At 39.1% G+C, this 26,449-nt stretch overlaps 1 protein-coding gene across 2 annotated transcripts; it reads left to right on the forward strand.

The window, feature by feature from the left end:
- The first annotated feature begins 524 nt into the window (after positions 1-524).
- Positions 525-25,831, forward strand: FSD2 (fibronectin type III and SPRY domain containing 2). 2 transcript variants are annotated; one of them, XM_087941397.1, is made up of 13 exons: positions 525-638; positions 2,482-2,933; positions 8,732-8,827; positions 10,137-10,370; positions 12,230-12,252; positions 14,074-14,195; positions 15,096-15,260; positions 15,700-15,834; positions 16,834-16,987; positions 18,491-18,624; positions 21,810-21,942; positions 22,930-23,106; positions 25,419-25,831. In XM_087941397.1, exons 2-13 carry the CDS (start codon positions 2,544-2,546, stop codon positions 25,666-25,668), a joined length of 2,013 nt encoding a protein of 670 aa, XP_087797523.1. In that variant the 5' UTR covers positions 525-638; positions 2,482-2,543; the 3' UTR covers positions 25,669-25,831. The 2 variants fall into 2 exon arrangements, with proteins under 2 accessions (XP_087797523.1, XP_026565656.2); XM_026709871.2 differs by lacking the exon at positions 525-638 and having other exon boundaries at positions 2,469-2,933.
- Positions 25,832-26,449: the final 618 nt, after the last annotated feature.

Consider the following 26,449-nt stretch of genomic DNA (forward strand, 5'->3'; position numbering starts at 1 on the left):
TTATTTATTTAGTTATTCAATTTGTATGCCATCCATCTCACTGTTGAGAGACCCTGGGAGGCAAATTCAAAATTACTCATATTCAGATTTGTTCCTGCTAAGAGATTGACTATTTTGAGGTATTCTTTCCTTTAATGTTCTTTAGCAACTCTACCACAGTAGATGTTTTGCTAATACATAGATGGCATTCTGTGAAACTGCCAATCTGACTTTTTCCCCAAAATACGGAGTGTACGAATTCCTAATTCTCTCCATCTTCAGCATTGGCAATGGATGCTACTTATACACTCTTTCATCCAGAGGGTTTAAAGAAGACGTTTTCAAAGGGTTAGGGTTAGGGTTAGGGTCTGGGATTCAAAGTTTTCAGGCCTCGATGTTTTCAGTAGGATTTGGATGTGACATTTTCTGCCATGACATTTAAGGGAGCTTTAGTGTCAGGTGCTGGTCTATCTTTGCTCCCTGGCATGCAATTCATGGGGGAGGGGAGGGAAAACCCTTGTCTAATGTTACAGCACTAGGTTTTCAGTTACAGAAAGATGGCAAGGTTTGGAAAATCAAGTTTGGATATGGAGGAACCGAAGTGCATCACGATCATTTGACCCTAAGAAGAAATTATGGATCCTTAACACAAGAGGCAAGTATTCTTTTTAAGAACATAATTCCTCACTTTAAAAAGGATGCAAATTTTTCAAGTTAAGCTGCTTAAAAGTGCTGCCGCTGCGTTTGCATGTAGTTGGTCCCAGTGCACAATTTTTCCTTAAGATCTCATTGCTGATCGATTTCAATCAGGGGCCATTGAACAGCAGTGTGTTCCTTTACAATGCTCTAGACACACAAACGTATTTTTCCAAATGCCTGTAGGAAAAACGTTTGAAATCTCCACGGGGTTTATGTTCTATAAATCAAACTGAAGCTAATGCTTGGCTTTATAGTATATAATGGCGTTTAGTGTTTCTTTGACTGCCTGATAGGAGCAACCTTCAATGGAAGGCTACGAGAAAAATAGAAATTTTGCTCTCTATTTAAATTAGAACCGGTTTTAAAGGTCCAAATTGTTGGATTCTGTCCCTTGCTGTTGTTATTTACTCTTATTGGGCATTCTTTCCCCTTGGACTGAGCAGGGACATGAGTCCTAGGAGTATGCATTCAAAGGTCTCAGGCCTTTGTCTTTGTCACACTATTATTATACAAAGTTCAGTCAAAAGGAAAAGTTGGCCAAAGACTTTCCTTGAAACCCTTAAGAGCAAACCAAGTTCTGAGGCCCCATAGACCATATTGGCTTAAAACTGGTAGCCTGGTTTTTCTGAAAGAGAAAAGCTACACTGGAAGCCCAAAATGATGTATTTTTTTTTAAAGGAAAGGAAATTAACCATAAAAGGAAAGGGGCTAAAAAATACGAAGTCCATCTGCTTATATGATAGAACTTCACCCACATAAAATCATTGTTCCAACCCAGCAACCTCTGACTATCAGGAAATTAACTGGGGTTTCTGCATTTTTTTTGTTCCTTATTATCTGTTTCCTAGGCCAGTGGTTGCCAACCGGTGGGCCGGGGACCACTGGTGGTCTGTGAGAAAATTTTGGTAGTCCGCAGAGAAATGTCATCTCCAAAGCACCCCCAAAGCAATTAATCCAGGCTGCATGGGAACACAAGGCTGCGCTGCCCACATGGCCCACGGGAACACAAGGCTTGCGTCGCTTGCATTGTGAACATGAGCTAGTGAGGGGAGGGTGGAAAGGGCAGAAGGGGAGAACTTGCCCCACTCACCCTTGTGCCACTGGGCTGCTTCTTTCTTATTCTGCTTTTGGCTGCAAGCAAGGAAAGCAGCAAAAGTCTTTCTTTCTCTCCCCCAAACTCCGCCAGAAATGAGTCTTTGGGACCCTGCAAGGCATCCTGCTCCGAGAGGCTGCACCAGAAAAACAAATCTCACAAAGTCTCATTTCTGGTGGAGTTTGGGGGAGAGAAAGAAAGACTTTGCTGCTTCTGCTGCTTTCCTTTGCATCAAGCCAAAAGTCTCTCTCTCTCCCTCCCTCCCCCCACCTCTCTCTCTCTCTGTGAGAATGGAGCTGGAGACCGAATCCTGCGATCCCAAATAAATAATGATCGATCGGTAGGAAAATGGAGTGGGGAATTCTCCTGCAGACTTTTGGGGGGATTTTCCCAGGCTCTCTGGTCCGTGGGATTTAAAATTATGAATTTGGTGGTCCCCGAGGTCCAAAAGGTTGGCGAGCCCTGTCCTAGGCCTCTAATTCTTCCATGGTGCATCCTGATAACTTCAAAGTACACCTATGCATTTTTCTTGGCAAGAGAATGGAAGTGGGTGGATGTTTCTAAATGTCATCTCCAGTTTCCAATATTACCAGTCTCGTTGGATTTCCTCGGGGTCTCCTGGTGCTCCTCAACTTGAACCTTCTTAGCTTTTTGAGAGGTTAAGCATAAATTCCATTGCATGTTGTACTTTTATTGTTCTTAGCAGAAAGGTAGGAGGCAGCACGCAAGACCTTGGGCCTGTTGACTTGGTGTCCAATATTCCTTCTCCACTATGGATGCACCATTGAAAAAGGATGAGCCAGACAGTCCCAGGTTTTATCATTTGGAACTTTATGACTCCCTTGAAAATTTATTTCCTGAGGAACCATTTCGAAGGCGAGATCTCTCTCCACATGAAAAGAAGGCAACCCAAGATGTAGAGGAGCAACATCCACCACATGTGGAGGATCGGGACCAGCAACCCACAGACCATGCAAAAGAAAATAATGAGAAGAGCGACAGTGATCTTCTTGAGGATAAGGAAGCAAGCCAACGGTCCTACCAAGAGAAGGAACTATATTGCATTACTTGCTGTGTTCCAGTGACACCCTCCAATAGCAAGAATAATGAACATCAAGAGCACGAAGTCATGTCTCTCACGGCTGTGGTGGAAATCGCAAAGGTGAGGACCACGTAAACCGATCCAAGTAGGAAGCAATAAACATTTGGCGAGGCTGCAATAGATAGATAGATAGATAGATAGATAGATAGATAGATAGATAGATAGATAGATAGATAGATAGATATCCTGTTTCACCGAAAATATGACCTACCCTGAAAGTAAGTCCTAGCTTGATTTTTACACATGTGCCCAATATAAGCCCTACCCCCCAAAATAAGCCCTAATTAAGATCCTGCCCACTCCAGAGTGGACAGGTAAAAATTAAGCTAGGCTGGGGATGGGGGTGTGTGGAGATGCCCTACTACTTACCTGTGGACAGTTATAGCCAGGCCTCGTACACCCTGACACCGGCCTTGCTGGCCCATTTCTTCTGCAGCTGGCAAGGCTTCCCCTGAAAGCCTCTGAAGGCCTGATAAGAAACCTCTGGATCAATCCAGAGCTCTGTTATCGGCTGCAGAGGCGTTCAGGAAAGACTTGCTGGCTGCAGAAGAAGAAGTTCCTGAAGGCCTCTGACAGCAAAAAGGAGGCTGGGAGTGATGCGCGCAAGTGAGGTTAGTCAGTGGATGGCATTCCCCCGAAAATAAGCCCTGGTGCCTTTAAAAAAAAAAAAAAAAACTTTATTGATTACAAAACCAAAATATCAAACAAACACAACGCACCAAAGAAGAAAGAAAAGAATTAGAAAAAAAGAAAATGATTAAAAAACAAACAATTCTATTATCAACAGTCTATGGTTCTTGTTTGTTATCAATATTGGTGATACATTTACAAATACATCTTATTGCGAATATATAATTATGATTTACATTTTACATTATTTACTAATATATTTTCTATTTTTGTTCTATCCAGTCATACCAGCATTCCCAGCTTCTATAATATTCTGATGTTTCTTTTTCCTTAAGTGCTAAGGTTAACTTGTCCATCTCTGCACAGGCTGTTATCTTCTGTATAACCATCTCCTCTGTTGGAATATCTGCTTGTTTCCAACATTGTGCAAAGGTTGTTCTGGCTGCAGTAAGAATATGCAGTATTATATATTTGACATTTTTAGAAATTTGTCAGTTAAATATCCCCAATAGGAAGAATTCTGGTTTTAATTCAATTTGCTCTGCCGTTATTTCCTCTAACCATTTTTTTATTCTATGCCAGTATCTTTGGGCTTCAGTGCAGGACCACCACATATGAAAAAATGTTCCGTTTCTTTTTACATTTCCAGCAATTCGGATTCATGTTAGGAGACATTTTCGCTATTCTCAAGGGTGAGAGATGCCATCTATAAAACATTTTATAGGCATTTTCTTTATATGCTGCTGATCTTGTAATTTTATTATTCCTTGTCCAAACCTTTTCCCATTCTAATAATGTAATGCTACGTCCTATGTTTCTGCTCCAAGCCATCATGTTGCCTTTGACTACTTCCTCTTCTAATTCCGTCTCTAGTAAATAATTATAAAATTTACTTATATATATTTTTAATCTGGACCAAATAAAATTTTATCTATTTGTTGTCCCTTAGTATAAATTCCAAAAATTTTCTTGTCCTGGCTATATCTATTTTGAATTTGCAAGTAAGCCCACCGGTCTACTTGTAGCCCCTGTTCTTGGAGATCTTGCCATGATTTTAAAGTTCCTTGAGCATCAAGAAGGTCTTTGTATTTTATCATTTTATTAAGATCTAGATTATTTGGATGTATCATCGCCTCCATCGTTGATCCAAATTGGGATTTTTAAATAATGTTTTTTTTTAATTTTGTTCCAATTAGCCAATAAGGAATCTCGAATTATATGTCTGTGGAAATACTTCTGCTTAATTTTCCCAATGTCCCATAAAAATGCATGCCATCCCCTCTGTAAATCATGGCCTTCTAAAAATAAGATCCTTTTATTCGACAGATTTACCCACTCTTTCAACCAGAATAAGGAGGCTGCACTATAGTATAATTCCCAATTTGGGAGTGCCATACCTCCCCTGCTCTTCATATCTTGCATTGCCTTTAGGTTTATCCTCGGTTTTTTCCTTGTTAGATAAATTTGGATTATTATGAAGTAATTTTTTTATGTATTTTTATTGGTATTGTTTGGAATAAGTAAATAAATTTGGGCAGAATATTCATTTTTATAGTGGCAATCCTCCCTAATAAGGAGATTTGCAGTTTAACCCATATCTCTAAATCTTTTGTAACTTGCTGTAATAGTTTATTATAATTATTTTCCATTAGAGTTTTGCATTGAGCCGTCAACCAAATTCCTAGGTATTTAACTTTTTTTACTATTTGTAATCCAATTATCCTTTCCAATTTTAGTTTCTGTTGTTCTGTTAAATTTTTAGTTATTAATTTCATTTTTTCCCTATTAATTTTAAGTCCTGCAACTTCCCCAAATTGATCTAACTCTTTCAGTAATTCTTGACCTGTTTCAATTGGTTCCTCTATGAAAAATACCATATCAACTGCAAATGACTGGAGTTTATATTCTTCTTTTTTAATTTTCAGTCCTTTTATTCCTGGGTTCTGTCTAATTCGTGTAAGCAATGTTTCCAAAGATAATATGAAGAGCAGGGGGGATAATGGACATTCCTGCCTGACTCCTTTCTCTATTTTTATTGAGTGCGTGTACTCTCCATTAATTATAATATTCACCATTTGTGAATCATAAATTGTAGTCATGATGTTTTCAAACTTAGTGCCTAGATTCATATTGTAAATTTGTTGAATTAGGAATTGCCAATTTAAATTGTCAAAGGCCTTCTGTGCATCCAAGAATACAAGGGCTATTTGTTTCTCCGGGTGGGCTTCGTAGTATTCGAAAACATTTAATACTATCCTTAAATTATTTCTGATTTGTCTATTAAGAAGAAATCCGTTTTGATCTTTATGTATATATTCATTCAATATTTTTTTCAATCTATTTGCTATAATTGTAGTAAATATTTTATAATCAGAATTTGACAGGGAAATTGGTCTATAGTTTTGTATATGTCGTGAATCGAAATCTTCTTTCGGAATCAATGATATCAATGTCTCCTTTCATGAATCCGGCATTCTTGCTGCTAGTAGGACCTCATTATATACTTCCACCATGAGAGGTCTTATTTGTTCTCCTATTTTTTTATAAAGTTCCCCTGGTATCCCGTCGGGGCCTGGGGTTTTATTGTTCTTTTGATTTTCTATTGCTGCTTTTAACTCGGGCCACGTAATATCTCTAATTAACATTTCCTTCATCTCCTCCTTAATTATTTTATCTTTAGTAATACACAAATAGTTTCTTATCATATCCTCATTTACCTCCTTCTTTTTATAAAGATCTTCAAAACATTACATGCAATTTCTTTTTTCTGTTCTATCCCTTGTTGAGCATCCCTGTTCTCATCTATTAATTGGTAGATCAATCTTTTTTGTTTTTCTTTTTTAAGTTTATAGGCCAACCACCTTCCTGGTTTATTGGCCTGTTCAAAAAATATCTGTCTGGCTGTATTTAACTTTGAGACCATTCCTTCTTGTTCGATTAAATTTAATTTATGTTTAGTTATTATCATCTGTTTTTCCAATTTGCAGTCTTTTGGGGTGTTTTGCAGCTGAATTTCTAATTCTTTGATTCTTTGTTCTAATTTATTTTGTTGGGCATATTTTTCTTTATTTCTTTTAGCAGTGTATGATATTGTTATGCCTCTTATTACTGCCTTCATTGTATCCAAAATATTCTGTTTCATAGTTGCCTCATTATTATTTTCTTTTATAAAATAGTCTAATTCCTCATCAAGTTTATTCATAAATTCTTTCTCTTTAATTAACTGTATATTTAAGGTCGATCTTTTCCTTGGTTTATTCCTGCCTTTCCACACTATCTGAAGCAGGTTGTGATCTGCCCATTCATTTGGTAAAATTTCAATCTCTTTTAATTCATTTACTAATTCACCATTCACCCCACACCATATCAGTTCGTGTCCATGATTGGTGAGGATTGGAGTAAAATGTAAATTGCTTTTTCTCCGGGTTTAATTTCCTCCACATGTCTATCAAATTTAGTTCAATCATCATTTCTTCACATGTTTTTAGTAGTTCTCTTTTTTTCTTCTTTTTCCTCCCACTACTATGAACTTTCTGGTGGTCCACAATAGCATTGAAATCTCCCAAGATACAAATATTCCTTTTATCTAATTCCACTAATTTGTCATATAATTGTTTAAAAAATTCCTTTTGGTTATTGTTAGGGGCATAGATTACCACTAGTAGAATTAGAATTGATTTAATCCAAATTTGTAACATCAGAATTCTTCCATTGGGGTCTATCCAAATTGGCTCTGCTTTCATATCATCTTTCACATATATTGCTATCCCTTTCTTTTTCCTAAAATCTGCTGGCGACGTATACAAATTCCCTAGCTTGGGGCATTCTAAATATTTTTCTTCTTCCTTCCTTATATGAGTTTCCTGTAAACATATTATATCTGCATTTTGTTTAATTAATTTGGTTAATATTCTTTTCTTTTTTATCCTAGAGTTTAGGCCATTTATGTTAATTGATAGTATTTTTTTTTCTTCATCCATCACCTAATTGACTCTTGCTCTTTGTCTTGTAGTTACTCCTGTCTCTCTTTGTGGCTGATTGTGTGTCTTCGGTTCTTCTCTCTCTTGATGTTTATTTTTTTAATTCCTACAATTCCCATCTCTATTTTTTTGGTAGTCTTAGTCATCTTGCAAATTCATTTCTAACTTGTCTCTACTACTCGATTCTTCATGGCCTATCAATCATTCGTAGAATTCTTGGGCTTTTTTCACGGAGTCTACTTTAATTTTTCTTTCTTCCCAAGTGATTAGCATTCCCTCTGGGATTAGCCATCTAAATATGATACCTTTTTGGTTTAATTGGTTTGCCAAGAATTTATAATCTCACCTCTGCTCTCTCACTCTTCTTGGGATTTGTTTAAGCACCAAGATTTCTTTCCCTTTGTATGTAATTGTTTCTTCTCTAGAAATTTTATATATAATATCTCGAACTTTCCTCCTGGCAAATCTACATGGACCTCTTTTGGATGTTTATGTCATCTTGCATAATTTGTGCTCACTCTGTATACTTGGTCTAACTCTTTCAGAATATCGTCCTTATCTTTTTCCAATAGGTCTGCTAATATTCCTGCCATCACTTGTTCTAAGTCCTCTTCTTTAGATTCCATTATATTTTGGAATCTTAGATATGCTTCAGCCTTATCCATTTCCAAATATACCAAGGAGTCGTCAATTTCTTTACTCACATTTCTTAATTGCTGACCAACCATTTCCAGCTTCTTTTCCGTTTTTTCCGTTCTTTTCTCAACTTCCTTTATTATTGATTCAATAAAAATATAAGACAGAGTCTTATTTTAGGGGAAACACAGTATATGTATTATTTGTAATTTTCCTTTAACAATCATACATATTTTGTGGACAATGTATTGACTGGGTTAATATATTTTTCCCACAATGCTAACAATACAATTAAATATACATAATCCTTGTCTTTCTAACCTTAACATGCACATTGTAATAATAATAAATTATTTTATATATCAGTGTGTATAATACTATTTTCCTAATTTGTACTCATCTTTCCCCACTCCCATTTTTTGGGTTCTTCTACGTTCACACGTTTGTCTTTAAACAATACCATTCTCTCTTTATGATTCTTTATCACTTTCTCCGTAAACATTTTTAAACATCAATCGCATTTCTTCATACAGTGTCCCCTGCTGAATCCCTAATATTTTAATATTTTCAAAATTACTCAATATTCCACTTAACCCTTTTTTGTTTTGAAAGGATGCACTTCAGCAAAATATTGGCCGATTGGAAGACCAAATCGCTCACCTGGAGAGTTTTGCTAGCCACTTGGAGGAAATTTTTATTACAGTAGAGGTAAGGTGCTCTTGCAAGCTAAGTTCATGATTCTAAGTGAACTGGAAAGGAAGGGCCACCCTAGAGGTCCACCAGCCTCTTGCCATCTCATTGCATAGACAAAGAAGAAGGTGTGATTGTTCGTTTCTTAGTAAGTCAGAGGCTTCAAGTTTAGGTTCTCCAACTGTTCAAAATCTGTTGTTATGCCACATCACAGGTCAAAATGTCACAAGGAGAATCCGAGATGGCTAAACTGATTCCTCTATAGAGGATATATTTAATTTTTGTTTCTGTTTGGAAATTGCTTCCGTATTTTGTGCTTGCAATGGGAATAAAATGAAACTTTGATTTTGTTTTTTGCTGATTAGATAGGTTTGTTGCTGTAGAAATGGTTAATATATACTTTTGTGTAAAAGTTGAGGTTGTATCTTCTACTGTGACAACAACTTCTAACTAACAACAACTAACTTACAACAGCTTCTATGTTGTTATTTTCTACTGTGCTAAAGAGAGTTGGAAGTTGGTGCTTTTTTCTTTTTACTCCATATTTTCTCTTTTTCCCTCTCCCCAAGTTTTCTATTACTTTTTAAATTTTCTATTTTATTCTATGATAAACTAATAAAAATGTAGCAAATAGAAAAAAAAATATTGTTAGCTCCAGGAATCCAAAGTTGCTGTCCTGTTCTATTAATACGTCTTTACATCTTCCTTCCTACTAAGAAGGAAGAATCTGTACCCTTTAAAAATATTGTTATTAAGTATTTTATTTTATGTTATTATTAAAGTATTAAAATAATAAAATATATTATTTTATTAAGATGCAATTGGCTCCTTACTCACCATGACAGCATCTCACTTCTGGTAGATGTGTGCATATAATCAGAAACTGGAGGCAGACAAAACCAAGTGGAAAACTATCCAAATGAAAAACCATTTTGGTCAAAGCAATATTTTCAATATATTATCCCGAATCCGGACTACAGGGTCATAAAAAGGGACTTTTTGGTTAATGAGTAAAGACCAGAGCCTTCTCTAATCTAGACAGATAATTTAAGTGTCATTGCCATAGATCCCATTGTTATTAGATATCTGGAAGATTGTTTGGTCATTCCTCCCTTAAGATATCCTTTTAATAATTCTCTAATTTCTCTCTGGCAGTCCAGCACTTTCTAATTTCTAGAACGTACTTGAGTTGCAAGGATTCTTTGCAGCAATCCATGAGGGTTAAATTGGTGTTGTATAAATAAAAGTATATAAAATATTTTCTTTTCTTAAAGCCCTCTCCACAGTGTGAGTCTGCTCAACTGAAACCCAAAATGTTTCCTTCCAGGAGAATTTTACCAGGCAGCAGCAAAACTTTGAGAAGCGTTACGATGACATAATACAGATCCTTGAGCAACGATATGAAGAAAATATGCAGGCTTTGGGGGAGGAGAAGAAAGAGAAACTGGAAGCCTTGTACAAAGAACTGGTCGATTGTGGAGAGAACCTGGATACGTGCAAAGAACTGATGGAAACCATTGAAAATCTTGACCAGGGTGAAAAAAAAATAGAGGCCCTCAAGGTACAGGACAAAAAGAATCCAGGAGGAAATTTGACCTTCAGTCTCAAAGCCATTGCTTTAGAGATTGCTGAAAAATATAACGGAAGTCCTGAAGATAACATAATGGTGGTGTTAAGAGTACACTTGTTTGGTTACAAAAAAAAAAAAAGGCTCAGTTATAAGAATACAGTGTTGCCTTGCTACTCAACTGGTTTGAAACTCATCGAATTTGGTACTCAACACATTTTGACTTGAACATTTTGTCCTCATTGTTTGTTTGTCTATGGAGATTCTCAGTCATCTAGGTCATGGCTGACCCAAAGGTGCTTTTTCAAGAGGCAACTGGACTTTCTTGTTTTTCTTTGAAGACCTTTCATTTCTTATCAAAGAACCTTCTTCAGCTCTGATAGGATAGTGGAAGGATTTATATTCCCTGCAGAGAGCTGGTCATTTGCATTCTTTTAGAGAGGGATGATCATTTTTGACATAAATGGCCCTCTCTCAACAGAAGGGGAAGAATATGACATCATATATCTCCAGTCCTACAACACAGTCCTGTCAGCAGTTCAAAAAAGGCTCCACACCCCTTTGCACTACTCAGGAGACCATGAGGACACAGAAAGGTCTCCAAATGGCCCCAACGACCCTCTAAAAGGATGCAAATGACCAGCTGTCTGCAAGGAATATAAATCCTTCCATTCCCCACTAGTGGTGGGATTCAATTGTTTCTTACTACTGGTTCTGTGGGCGTGGCTTGATGGGCATGGCAGGAGAAGGATAGTGTAAAACTTTCAGTCAGAGGTGGGATTTGCCGGTTCTCCAAACTACTCAAAATTTCCGCGACCGGTTCTCCAGAACTGGTCAGAACCTGCTGAATACCCACCTCTGTTCCCCACCACCCAGTCAGAGCTGAAGAAGCTTCTTGGGTAAGAAGCAAAATGTCTTCAAAGAAAAAAAAGAAGTCCAGTTGCCTCTTTAAAAAGCACTTTTGGGACATTGTTTGTTTGGTACTCAATGCACAAGCTAGAACTTGTTGCTGTCTGCTGCATTGTGACTCATTATATTATTCCTGGTGGGAAAAATTTGTTTGGTACTCAACATTTTTGGTACTTATCATGCCTCCCAGAACCAATGAGTACCAAGGTACCACTGTGGATCTATTTATTAATTTATTTGATGTTTATTTGATGTTTATTTATTTGTTAAAAGCTTACAGTATACCAGAAACAAGTATAAACATAAGTTTAAATACAAGAAATAGGAACTAATAATTGAGGACAATAGGACAGGGACAGTAGGCACGATTGTGCACTTATGCACGACCTCTTAGGAATGGTCTGTAGATCCAAAGGTTATTTAGTATTACATCTAACCTTCAGTATAGAATGAGCTTATGTTGTACAGGTGGTCCTCGACTTACGACCACAGTTATCATCAGAGTGATCCAGAGCACCTCCCCCAAACCAGTGGGCCTCTGTAGGAGTCACAGTTCTAAATTCTCTGCTAAAAGTATTACATTGCTATTACAAAATTATTAAAGTTATACCTTGCTGTTTGCAGTGGGCCTTTTCATTTTGCCTCCTCTGGGTTTGCATTACGAGAGATCTATTCTGCCCTTTGATCAGACTAGCTCGTGACATTTATGAAGACATTATTTCAATCTCTGCTTTGTGCTTTCAATTCTCCAAGGCAATTACTTTGTTCGACATATCAGGATATACTTTTGAGGAAAGATGCATAGGCTTCTTGGCCATAAGAATATCAGCAATTTTAATTAGAGAAAAAAGTCAGTGATCATTATTACCCTTGTGTGTGTATGCACGTATCTGTGTACATATGGAATATATTAGTGGAATCACCAATTTCTCTTCCTTCAACAGACTGCAGTTGCAACAATTCAGAGGTAAGAGTGAAACATGTATTTTAAAGAGCTTTCCTTTCTATAGTCATCCTGCCAAAATGTTAACATTTGGCCTTACTGTTAGTTTATGCAGTATACTACAGGTGGGAGCAATAGATATAATTTTGCCTATATAAAATTGTGGAAAAAAATTTTCTTAGTCTGGTTTGGTACTAATTTGGCTTTCACTGCATGCAGTATACTACAGTTGGGAGCAATAGATATAATTTTGCCTATATAAAATTGTGGAAATATTTTTTCTTAGTCTGGTTTGGTACTAATTTGGCTTTCATTGCAGTGCCAAGCAGCTGGGTTTCCATTTTCTGGTGATCTAGATTGTTTTTCATTTCATTTCAGTTATAATTATATTGCATTCTGAGATCTATTGATATGGGGTAGGGGTTACATAAATAAAATTCAAGCATGCTGGTGTCAGGCTTGCTATGAGGCTCAATCAACAGAATCTTTTCCAGTTTCTGAACATTTATTACTGGGCTCTGTTATGTTTGCGATGATTAGCTCCACATCAACCTTATGTAAGTTTTAAAATGACCAAGGATGTCACTATTGCAACCAGCTGAGCAAATGGGTATATGGGATATGGTAGTCTTGGTGAGGATGGCCACTGTAACAGAATAACAGAATAACAGAGTTGGAAGGGACCTTGGAGGTCTTCTAGTCCAATCCCCAAACCCTATACTATTTCAGACAAATGGTTATTGTGCTGCCCAGCCAGTATATGGGAATTGGGATAGTTAGTTAGGAATTGGGAGCTGTCCCCTTAAGGGAATGCATCATGGTAAATGTAGTTAAGGTATCCTGGGAAATGTAGTCCATGTCATGTGGTCACATCTGTAATCCTGATTGGTCACTGAATTGAACCTTGGTGGGTTGGGGGAAGTTTCTCCACTCTTGCTCGGACCCTAGCATCGTGCTAGCATCTCTCCTTTGGCTCTACTACTATGGGATGAAATAGGGGAAAGATTACTATCATTTTACACTACAATTTCAACTATGCAAAGAATTGGACACTAGATGCATCTCGACATAACAGTGAGTTACCTTGAGGATACCTAATATAATCCAATAAAAGAAACTTTGCATGGAAGAATTTGTAGAGTTATCTATCTGTCTTTATATTTTATCCAATCTCTTCTTAAAAACTTCCAGTGTTGGAGCATTCACAACTTCTGGAGGCAACTTGTTCCACCGGTTAATTGTTCTAACTATCAGGAAATTCCTCCTTGGTTCTAGGTTGCTTCTCTCCTTGATTGGTTTCCACCCATTGCCTCTTGTCCTGCCTTCAGCTGGTGCTGTAGAGACTCGCCTAACTTTCCCCCTATAATCTTTTAAATAGAAACCAGAAACATTCTTAGCTGTAGTTGTAGAAGACTCTAACTGTTCAGCATAAAATGGCCCACAATAGATTAAAACAGTTACAGCTTCTGTGGGAAAAGGAATTGTCAGCCACTTATCTGAAATAGTATAGGGTCTCCTGTTTGAGATGGGGGTTGGACTAAAAGACCTCTAAGGTCCCTTCCAGCTCTATTCCAAGAAGCACTGCCTCATTTGAACTTGCCTGTATCTTTGAACTACTATTTTTTAATTAAAAAACAACAACACATTACTGTAAGTCTGTAATTCTTAACGAACATTTTTAACTTGGGATTTTAATACTGTCTCTTATGAATATTTTTTTGTAAATGGATTCCGTATAGCATAGATGGGTGCAGCCCATGCATTATATATATAATGTAGTAGAAATGTTTTGGAGCATAAATCTCAACCCAAGCCATCTAATGCTGATTTTTGTGGCATTTTCAGAGTACATACCTTCTTGAAAAAGAATGTGAGTATAGACTTATCAACTCCAGCCGAGTTTGAAGACCGAATCATTCATTTCTCAGACATTCAGGGACTACTGGAGTCTGTTAGCTCTTCCCCAAGTAAGTCCATTAGGGTACCAAATACAAAGAATAGGTTGAGTTGGAAGCTGGTGACTTTATTTCCTAGATGATGTGCTTTAAATGCATAGTTTAGAATACTATACTAAACTCTCCAGAGAAGTTTCTTTTGCATGAGAGACTACTGGAGGATTTATATTATGGTTGCTCTAACTTCATATGTCCATGACTTATATCTTTCTCAACATATCAGCAAATCTGGACAATCCATCAATTTGCAAAAAGAAAAAGATGAGATCTCCATCAGTGAAATATCTGTGCACTCAGTTGACTGCAGAATCCTATCAGGCAAGGAAATGAATGTTGGGGAGGTGCAACGTGTTTCACCTGAAAACCACGATAAGTTTTCAATGATGCGATGGAAGCCATACTTCAAAAAGTAGGCTTGGCCAATCAAATCATTCTGGCCAAGCAAAAAGTAGATTTGATCAAGAAAAATCAAGTAGGTCTGGTCAAGACAAGAAAAAAATGATTTGACTTAATGGACACGAAGTTGGCTGAAACATAATAAGAGTAGAGTAGAGTAGAGTAGAGTAGAGAAGAGAAGAGAAGAGAAGAGAAGAGAAGAGAAGAGAAGAGAAGAGAAGAGAAGAGAAGATATGGAACAGAACATAACAGAATGGTTTATTTTGCTAAGTGTGATTAGACACACAAGGAATGTGTCTCCTTGTGACAAATGTAGCTAATAAAATTTCTTGCTCTCAAAATGCCTCTCTCACAGATGCTCATAGAAGTAATACAGATTTTGGTAGAAAAGAAAGTCTCGCTTAAATTCCATCCTGGTGCATGGCAGTTTTCACCAAGGAGCAAATACCAAACTCTGGAAGTTTCCTGTCTTCTTTTGCAAAATCTAAAAACAGATTTCTCCCTTTCTGATTGCAGCTTTTACACCCCCTTGTGCACCAGTGATGAATGCTCAAGATCCCAATTCAGCTACGGGGACGTCTGTGAAAGTTTGCTGGAGTTTTTTCTCAGAAGATATTGTGGAAAGCTACCAACTCTATTACAAGCGAGTGAGCAATGATACATCAAGCAAGGGGGAAGAAGGTAAAGAGACTAAAGCCAGATCAGATAGAATGAGAAAAAAAAAAAACAACCCACCACGTCTAAAGACTGCCCTGGAGGTAGATCTGGCAAGACAGAAATTAAGGTGGCATTTCCATCCTGGCAACCTGCTGATTTTATTGTAATTTTATCTGCTGCTTTTCTTCTAAGCATCCTGGTTGCTCTAGTTAGTGGAGGTTTAATAAATTTTACTTGCTATTTTGTCCCCCAGGCCATTAAATCTTTCAATGTGAGTTCTGGAAATCAGCAAAGTATCTACCTGGGAGCTAACCACAATTTGTGGCTTGTTCAGGCCAATCCTACTTTAAAAAAGAGTAACAGCAACATAATATGCCTTTCCTCCTGAATGAAATAAGATATTACTTAAGAATCTGTTGCAATTTCAAAGAACTCCTTCAATCTTTGTACTTTCCAATTGCAGAGTTTAAGCTAAATGTGAAAGAAACCTACTGCACAGTCGCTCAGCTGTTGCCAAACACACAGTACGAATTTTGGGTAAAGGCAGTTAACAGAGCTGGGGTCAGCTCAGAGAGCGAAAGAGCTGTATATATGACAGGTAAATGGCTTCTGATATTATGTTTTGGTCAGGGGTGGGATTCAAAAATCCCAGCAACCAGTTTGCTGCCCAGTTGCTGGGTGGGTGTGGCCTACTGGAACTTCTGGTAGGACCATTTTTCACCTTCCCCAGGGTCCGGAGGCTTTCGTTGGGCCTCTGGGAGGGTGAAAACAGCCTTCCCCAGGCTCCAGAGGGCCACCGGAAGCTGGAAACAGGCCCATTTCCGGACTTCTGGAACTTCTGGTACAGCCCATTTTTCACCATCCAAGAGCCTCCGTAAGGACCCGGCACTTACCTGCATCCAAAACAGGCCGTGTGGAGACTCCTGGGAGGGGAGGGGCACGGTAGGCGGGGCCAGCCAGTCGGTTCAACTAATGGTTCAGTGAACCACATGTAAACTTAGCAACCGGCTCGTTTGAACTGGTCCAAACCGGTAGAATCCCACCCCTGGTTTTGATTTAGGAAAACAATAACTTTTTATTGACATATGCAAAGTGGGGACCAGTCTGCCCAAAGCTAATTTTCTTTTGTAAGCTGTGGGAGAGAGATTAAGATCACAATCTTATCCTTGAAGGTTTATCCAGATGGTTCTGACTTTAGGTACTAATATTTCTCAAAAAGTCAGGTTATTAAATTTTTTAACTAATAGTGGTTTTTTAAAAAAAGGTTTCACCTTAGTTATATAATAAACATGATCTATCTTTACTGTTGTCTTACTTTAGTTATATTAAAAGGTGGGGAAGAAGTTTAAATCAATATTGTTTGTGGTTTTTAAATTGAGTTTGCTAAATTTCTAATTAAGCCGTTTAAGGATGTGTTTTGGATTGATGATTGCCTTGAATTCTCTTCCCAGCTTGAAAAGCCACCTAGAAATCGAAGGCCCAATATTTTATTAGTGATCTTGAGTGTTTGTAACTTATAGTCTAGATTTTCACTCAACAAAAAACAGCCTTCATTTTTTAATGCTTCAAAAGACTCTTGTACGGTCTATGTTTTCAGCTCCTTTGCCACCTGTTATCAAAAAAAAGGCGATTCAGAGCTGTGAATACTTTGCACTGGTGCAATGGGAATGTGGAAATACTAATCCTGTGGACTCCTACACTGTTGAATTATCTAAGGTGGCTGGTGGAGATGGAGGTGAAATTCTCACTGAGTAAGTTGCACAGAGTTTGTTCTGCCCATATGGTACCATATCATGAGTTCATGGTCATATTCAGCGATACACTGGATCTGTTTTAGTAGAATCATACTCATAAGAAGCAACTATTGAAAGCTTTGGGACCACAGGTCAAAGGGAACATAAAAGAAATATTCAATCCTAGAACTCCTTTTGCCCATGGTCATTATCCAAAATGTTGCAGTTTCCCAATAGGGATCAGCATTAAAATGTAAGTTCTAGCACATCTGGAATGTGAGCAAGAAGAATTATAGACAAAATAGGTTTTTTTTCAATGTTTTTTTGCTACCAATGACTGATCCAGGGCATTTGTTTGTTTGTTTGTTTGTTTATCTCCTTCCTTCCTCTTTCTCTCTCTCTCTCTCTCTCTCTCTCTCTCTCTCTCTCTTTCTTTCTCTTACTTTTCTGCATGCAGACACACACAGAATATTCATTCCTATTTATTGTTAGTTAGAGAAATGAATTATTTCCTGCTTATCAAGGAAGCAGAGATGTGAAAGGTAGTCCTAATTCCCTCCCACCATTTCCTTGGTACTTTGTTTTTCTCTGGTCAATTTCATAATCCCTTGGTCAATTTCACAGATAGAAGGTTCCCTATTATGCTGTGATGTTTCTGCTATGCACGGGGATGATCAGCTTACCCAAGGAGGCAAACAACTGATAGAAATTTTCAAAGGCACTGTAGTGCACTGGACACTGGAATAGATTTTCTAGGTGGAAAAAAGCCACAATCAGTTACCAGATCTATGACCAGATCTCATACTGATACCCACTCCTCTACTCATAATAGAATTCTCTACGCCTCCAGGCTCGGAATTTTGGGCCTGGATAATCTAGAACTGCACCGCCTGTGGTCCGATCTAAGCATAGTTCACAAAATTGTCTGCTATAACATCTTGCCTGTCAATGACTTCTTCAGCTTCGATCTCAATAATACAGGGGCAAACAACCGACACAAACTCAGGGTAACCCGCTCCAAACTTGATTGCAGAAAATATGACTTCTGCAACAGAATGGTCAATGCCTGGAATGCCCTACCCAATTCTGTTGTTAAAAACTCAACCCCTCACAGCTTCAACCTCGAACTGTCTACCGTGGACCTCACCCCATTCCTAAGAAGTCCTTAAAAGGGGCATGCATAAGTGCACCAGCGTGCCTACCGTCCCTGTCTTACTGTCCCCGTTTATCTGTATTTTCTTCCTTTGTTCGTGTTCATGTTCATTCCTATACTTGTTATCTTGTACATGTTTGACAAACAAACAAACAAATAAAAATAAAAGAAATACCTTATAAAGCTTGTTTTGCTTTCTTTCATGTTAATCTCTGATCTTCAGTATGGTACAAAAGAGAATTGGGAGGTACTTATCTTTCTGTGTTACTTCTCAACTCTTTCTGAGATTCCCAGGATCACACACACAAAAAACCCTTATTCCTTCTTTCAAATGTGACTCTAAGCATTTTTTCCACTTTCCCCCTCAGATCTGTTGTTGGAATTCCAAACTGTGAGGCATTGATTCAGCTGGAGCCAAAACAAAGTTATCTTCTATTTGTGAAGGCCCTCAATATAGGAGGATCAAGTGAAAGGAGTGAGCCAGCTTCTATCCTTAGCACAGGTAATCAGAATGTACTCTCAGCATGTACACTTTGCAAATGGTGGCATACGTTTCTTCTAGTAGTGCTTTTGAAAATTGTTTTAATTTATTTCCAAAAATAAGCAAAATGGGGGGAAAAATCCAGAGATGCTGTATGGAAACAGTAAGCGTCAACTCATAAAATATTTCTCTGGTCTTTTTAGAGTTGCCAACAGAAAGGGAGGGGGGAGCAGTGTGGCAGCTTGGAAATCGAAAGTACATTCCATAAATAGTTTTCAAAGTGCATTCCATAAATACCCTGTTTCTCCAACAATACGGCCTCCCCCAATAGGAAGTCCCAGCATGTTTTATAGGCATGAAATGAAATTAAGCCCCTCCCCCCAAATTAAGGCCTATATTAAAACATGCGAAATGTGGGGGAATGGTGGAGGGGCTTGCCGTTAGGAAGTACTTTTGTTGCACACCCGGATATGGTGCTGCTTGCGTTGACTCCAATACGAAGTGCCCCACCAAAGCCGAGGTCAACATCCAAGCCATCGCCGCCCTCCCGCCCGAAGATGCAAGGGGGTGGAAATTAAGTCACCCCCAAAAAGATGGCCTAGCCATTTTTTCAGGGCTCAAAAAAAAAAATAAGACCCAGCCTTATTATATGAGAAACACAGTAGTTTTCAGTCACTAGGTGACTAAAGTTTCTGCCGCGCAAAATTCTAACTGGAGAGTATGATTGATATCTCTTGGCTATGGACGTGTCCCATTGGAGAATATGAATTACGATACACCCAGAGGGTGGAGGAAAACCAGGGTCAAAGATGACAATGAATTATGTGTCTCAGAGTTGGCTACACCCAGGTAATGCCGGACCTTTTAACTCCCAATAAATCCTTTTGAAGTTTTGGAAGTTTGGCTCGAGACTCATAATTTAATTGGGGTAACTTTTGGAATACTGACAGCTAACTGACTCTGAGACACATCACTCATTGTCACCCTTGACCCTTCACAAGTAGTTTGCTTGGGTTACAAGGATATCTCAGCACCTCTTGAAGGGAATCAAATGCTATTCAAATAGAGAAAAAAGTGGGGAATACTCTCCCATATACCTCCATTTCTACCCTCCCCCACTTCCAAAAACACTTTATTCATTTTGGAGTAAAATCACCGGCTCTTTTGTAGTCTCAAGAATGTATGGTGAAATAATAATGTAATATGATATGGAAAATTGATTAATATAATGCGAATGTAAATTTGAATTCAAGAGGAAAATATTATACATATATTGTGAACAAAAATTGTGTACCAACCGGCACACTTGTCAGGGTACAGAACTTTTCCCATTCAATCAACTAGAATGAACTTCTGAAAACGTATCAAAACGTATCAAAAGAAGTCCTTTATTGAGATGAGACAATTCATGTAGGGGTTAAAAGCAGCGTCTAAGGTCTCTCAGGCATGCAGAGATGGATAGGGGAGTTTAAAACCCCTCCCCTTATCTTGATCTGCATTTAGTAAAACAAAGAGCCAACCTGTTAATTCCCCCTCACCCCCTTTTTAGAATGATCTTTTCCAGAGTTTCCCAGGACACATCTCACTGTGGAATTTTTATGGTCTCTTCATCTCCTGGCTGCTCTCAGAGGTGATAGGTTCCGGCCATCTGGGTTTCATCCCTCCATTGTATCATGTGTAGGTTATACAAATTCCAAATAAGATTAAATATATTCAGGTTACATCAAGGAGGATTTCTTTATCAGTCTCCCCCCCCCCCCACTTTTCTTCTTCCATTGAAGAAATGACAGGTACATGGATCTGACAACATTGTACAATTGAAAGATGGTTTTATTTTGTTGTTTTATGTTTATATTTCTCTATGTTTGTTGTTAAAAATAAAAAACTTTTTATTAAAAAAAGAGGAAGAAGAATGGATGGTGAAATCATAATATAATATGATATGGAAAATTGATTAATATAATATGAATGTAAATTTGAATTCAAGAGGAAAAATTATATATATATTGTGCACAAGAATTGTGTATCAACTGACACACTGTACAATTGAAAGATGGTTTTGTTTTGTTGTTTTATGTTTACATTTGTCTATGTTTGTTGTTAAAAATAAAAAAAAACCTTGTATTAAAAAAAAAGAAGAATGGATGGTGAAAGCTAGAATGGTATTTTCCCTCCAACTCATTGCATTAAGTTGGCTCAAGTCATAGTCAATGTTGATATTATGTTGACCTTAGCATCACCGATGTGTCTGGAGGTATCTTGGGATGTCACAGAAGAAGGAGAAAAAGGGGGAAGCCAATGAGGACATTTGGTGTTTACTGGTAGTCCTCAATTTACAACAGTTCATTTAATGACCAAAGTTACAACGGCACTGAAAAAAAGAAACTTACGACCATTTTTCCACACTTACAACCACTGCAGCATCCCCATGGTCATGTGATCCAAATGCACACGCTTTGCAACTGGCTCATATTTATGACGGTTGCAGTGCCCCGGGGTCACGTGATCTCCTTTTGAGACCTTCTGACAAGCAAAGTCAATGGAGAAGCCAGATTCACTTAACAACCGTGTTACTCACTGAGTGCTGAGTTCAGTTACTCACTGAACTGCAGTGATTCACTTGGTAAGATAGGTCGTAAAATGGGGCAAAATTCACTTAACAACTGACTCACTTAGCAATGGAAATGTTGGGTTCAATTGTGGTCATAAGTCAAGGATGACCTGTATACGCTTTGACTAAGAGGTAGTCTAATCTAATAGAAGAGAGAATATTTGTAACTCAGAGTTGAACTGTGGGGTTCTTGCTGCTCTCTGAGCTTGGTGGTTTTCTTGCAGACGTTTCATGACCTAACTAGGAAACATCATCAGTGCATTAATATTGTTTACTTGTTGATTGTTGGTCTAGTGTTAATCTTGGTGCTAATCTCTGCTACTCTGGGTGTTCTAGCATTGATGATGTTACATAGTTGGGTCATGAAACATCTGCAAGAAAACCACCAAACTCAGAGAGCAGCAAGAACTTCACAGGTAGTTTAATCTGTTTCAAGGCAAGACCCTAAGTAGTCACTAAAAGCTTTACTGAAAAAGTTGGTTTGGATGAGAGCAGTGGGACTTGATACATGGAGGAACTTCTGAGCAAATGGGGCAGTACAAGTAAATTCACGGGACTGAATAGTTACAGCCAGCTTTCAATTCTCCTACTACAGGAACTGTATTTACCCTCAATGAGAAGACAGCTCATCCCTTGTTGTCCATCCTGGAAGACGGGCTGACATTGGCCTGCCACGAAACCAAGAGAGCCCAAAGTGACACACCCTTTGGTGAAGACAGTTTTACAAGGTTTGGGTTCTTTATGCCTAGTATCCCATTTTATTTCTTTGTGAGCCTTTCTTTTGAGACGACCCAGAACTTCTAGAAAGGCACTCTGGAGAGTGTAAAACTGCTTGCCACAGCTCAAAGCAAAAGCTGAAAAACAATCACAGGGGCTGAATTTGAGAGCTTCTGAGTTAAGGTATTGCGTCTGTAGTCTAAAGGCAGCATAAAGATATTCTAAATAAAACAAGTACTAACTATAGTGGATAGTAATGTTGATATTGCTACTTATAACTGATCGTTCAAGGTCATCTCTCTAAATACCTTCTGGCTCATGGCTGAGATCAGCTGGAAAGCTGTCTTGTGACTCAGGTTGACACCTGAGATAGAAACATTCAGGACCACAAATGAAGTTCTGATTAAATTGATGTATTACCAATCATGCCTATACACAGGAATCTACTCAAAAATGGTTAGCACAATCTTGGCACTACAGTAGATAAGGGCCAATGAAATTCAAGAGGGGTTGGACTTAATCCGCTTGTGGCTACATACAGACTCTAGGCTGATTCCTCTTTTGACTCCACCCCAGGCTCTTGTCACTCCTTCTCCTACACTTCCAGGTTCACCTTAATTTGGGAATTAAGTTGAAGAGCAGGACTTCTTCATGGCAGCTCCTAAGTTAGTATCTTAGGATCTTTCTCAAAAGGAAGAGAGTTGACGACTTGAATGGGGAATTTAAAAAAAAATCCTACTCCAAGCATCTAGCCATACACAATGCCTCTACTTGCACATATCCAGTTCCTGTGAAATTCCAGTTTTCCTTATTTAATTGTTACTTTGCCCTTTCTTCCCTGGAAATCTCAAAAATCCAATCCTTTTATCCACAACTCAACTAATGTCCAATTTGGGGGATAGGAGACGATGCAGAAGATGACTCAGTTCCATCAAGAAAGCGAATATATTGCAAGTTGACCTACATTCCTTCCTTCTCTCTCTCTCTCTTTTTGCCAGATCCATTGCTGCGTTGGGATACCCGATCCCATTCCGAGGAAAACATTACTGGGAGGTCGATGTTGATGAGAATACTGAGTATTGCATTGGAGTGGCTTTTGAAAATGTACCAAGAGAGGATTATTTGGGCAAAAGCCACTCCTCCTGGTGTATGAAGCACACCATTACTTCCTCCAGGTACAGCTTAATCTGAACCCTTGGGATGACATTGCAACCAGCTTGCAAGATTTTATACTGCAACTTACTCTTACTTTCGGTGGATTTTCTAAACAGCTGAGGGCACTGAGGGCCACATGAGGAGCTACAGATCTCATTAACTCCAACAATGCTGGGAGTGGGGTTGCAAAATCCTACTTCCCTACCAGTGGTGGGATTCAAAAAGTTTTGCCACCGGTTCTGTGGGCGTGGCTTGGTGGGTGCGCTTTGCATGAGTGCACACACTTTGAGTGTGCGCATGCACCAAATGCACACTTTGCACAGGCGCAGTGGCGTTCCAACTCACCTCCTGCAATCCTGCATTCTCCCTGATACTTCAGCAGCTGCTGCACGGCAATTGCTGCAGGGGTGGCATTCTACCAGTTCGCACCTGTTCACTAGAACCAGTTAACATTCTAAGCAGTTCAGAGAACTGGTTGTTAGAAGAAATTACTGGCCTAATCCTGTAAGGAAGACAGGAAGGAAACATTCTGGTGTTGCTTACAGAAACTGCCTCTCCATTAACCCTTATTACATTCTTGGCAGGACTAGACTTCCTGTCTCAGGAACTTCTCTGGAGTTTTTTCCTCCTTTGCTGGTACTTTGCTTGTGTGGAGTGACCATTCAAAGTTACAATGGCACTGAAAAAAGTGACTTATGACCATTTTTCACACTTAGGATGGTTGCAGCATCCTCACAGTCATGAGACGCCAAGCGAGGAGATGTGTGCCTCAATGTGAGTGATATTGAGTTGGCCACACCCAGCCAATACCATGACCACCAATCCACGTCCACCCAGTCACATGACCACCAAGCCATGCCCACCACCTAAGCCACGCCCACAGTTGTTAAAAAATTTGAACCCCACCCCTGAATTGCTGTGCTGCGCAAAGCAGCTGTGCTTCAAAAGCAGAGGATAAAGGTGAGTATGGAAACCTGGCCGGGCAGGTGGGCCCAACAGCAGAGTGGCAGAGAGAACCAATTTGGTCTCTGCTGCTTGTCAGCACCACCAGTGAGGCAGAACTGGTAGAACACTACCACAGTTCCCTACCCATCCTCAGAGATGCCTCCTAAGAAAAGAAATCGGGGGCTATTATTACTTACCTTCTGCCTGGCGACTTAGGCACAACTTGACCTTATTCCTTATGATAGGAAGGATCATCCCCTTCTGGAAAACGTCTCAGGAGAAAAGTTTAGCACATTCAGCCATGGAAGTATACTACAGTAGCCCACTCATCCAATTCTCCTGAATCACTTTAAGCTCAGGGGGGGCAAAGAAGCTCTGATATGACTATACAGATGCAGTTTCTCCTGAAGAGAACATGTTGGTGAGCACCTCAAGCAGGGGTAGGCTTCAAAAAACTTTAGCAACCGGTTCTCTGCCTGGTTGCTGGCTGGGTGTGGCCTAGTTGGCTTCCGGCACCACGGCAGGGGGAGGGGGTTTGCTCTCCCCTGGCTCCGGAGGCTTTCCTCAAGCCTCCAGGAGGGCGAAAATGGCCTCCCCGGGCTCCAGAGGCTCCTTGGGAGGCCCATTTTTCACCCTCCCTGAGCCTCTGCGCTCACCCTGCACTTACCTGCATCCAAAATGGTCCGTGTGGGGACTCTTGGGAGGGGCGGGGCGGGGTGGGCCGGGCCAGCCAGGAGGGGGATTTGGGGGGTTCTCCCAACTGCACAGAATCTTAGCTAGGGGCTCCCCTAAACCCCTGCGAACCGCCCAGCAGCCCAGCCCACCCCTGATCTCAGGATGTGGAATACAGGCCTATAGGAGTAGGTCCTTCCTTAGGAAGCCTTGTGGGCAATTAGATCTGCTGGAAATGGGCAACTTTTTCACTTCTTGCTAATACTGCTTGTTGCTGATACATCTGTGGAGATTCTCAGGTCACGGTTGTCTCCAAAGGTGCTTTTTCAAGAAGCAACTGGACTTTCTGGTTTTTCTTTGAAGACATTTGCTTTTCATCCAAGAAGCTTCTTAATCCTAACCTGTATAAATCCTTCCCCACCAGAGCTGAAGAAACTTCTTGGTTGAGGAGCAAAACATCTTCAAAGAAAAAACAGAAAGTCCAGATGCCTCTTGACAAAGTACCTCTGGGACTTCTTGCTAATATCAATTTACCATTTAAAGCAGGGTTATCCAACCTTGGCAACTTTTAAGACCTGTGGACTTCAACTGCCAGAATTCCCCAGCCAGTCAGGGCCAATTCTGGGAACTGAAGATAATAATGTTGTGCCTTTAAAGCTGTCAAGGTCCTGGGCTTCCATGATTTAAATTTTCTGATCTCTTTCTCCTTATGCAGCCACCTCTATGAATTTCTCAATAATGGGATGACACCTGACATCAAGATCACAGTTCCTCCTGAGAAGATTGGCCTTTTGCTGGACTACGATGAAGGGATTCTCTCATTTTTTAATGCTGATATCAAGCAACACTTGCATACCTTCCACAACAACTTTCAGGATTTTGTGTGCCCCTGTTTTGCGATGGAAGGCATCGGGGTGCTCAGGATTCGAAATGGCATCACAGTACCTCCACACATTGTTTCGTGATTCAGGATAGCAAGATGGCATTGTTAATATGCCATGCAGCACACTTTCAACCCCTGTCCCAATCTTCTCCCTTTCTCCCCCAAATATTACTTCTTTATTAATTTGATTAGTGTGGGAGACAAGACCGTATTGTTCATAAAGTAAAGCTGTGTTTGCTTTAAAATGTGTTTCTTGTTGTTTATACACACACAAAAAAAAACACTTAATCTGACCAGCTGGAATCATAATGGCTTCATTTGCAGAAATATTAATTAAACCTAGTGAGTTGTGAGAGGATTTTTTTTTTTTCTAGTTTGACTTGCTTTGCAACATAGCCTGTTAGGCTGGATAATAATTTTGTGTATTGCACACTCCAAGAAAATAGTTTTATGTAGTAAGCAATGTAAATATTTTGGATCAATACGATACACTTTTTAATATATATATATACTGTAGAATAAACTTAAATTAAGTTAGAGTAAAGCTCAAGGAAACATTGCTAATGTAGCAAATTATTGCAAACATGGAAAAATACAGTAGCAGTTAGGTTGAAAAAAATAAATAATACGCAATACCCTGGCAAAAGAAGACATGACCTCAACTGTTTCATCTATGATTTGACTTCTTCTAAAGAAGCAAAAGGGCTCTTACCTATATCCCAAAGGTGCTTTTTCAAGAGGCCACTGGACTTTCTTGGTTTCCTTTGAAGACGTTTCGCTTCTCATCCAAGAAACTTCATCAACTCTGACTGGATGGTGAGGAATGGGAGGATTTATATTCCTCGCAGACAGCTGGTCCTTTG

This window comes from Pseudonaja textilis, chromosome 13 (genome assembly GCF_049901715.1).
Source record: "Pseudonaja textilis isolate UNSWEBS1 chromosome 13, rPseTex1.2, whole genome shotgun sequence".
Classification (NCBI taxonomy): Eukaryota; Metazoa; Chordata; class Lepidosauria; order Squamata; family Elapidae; genus Pseudonaja; species Pseudonaja textilis.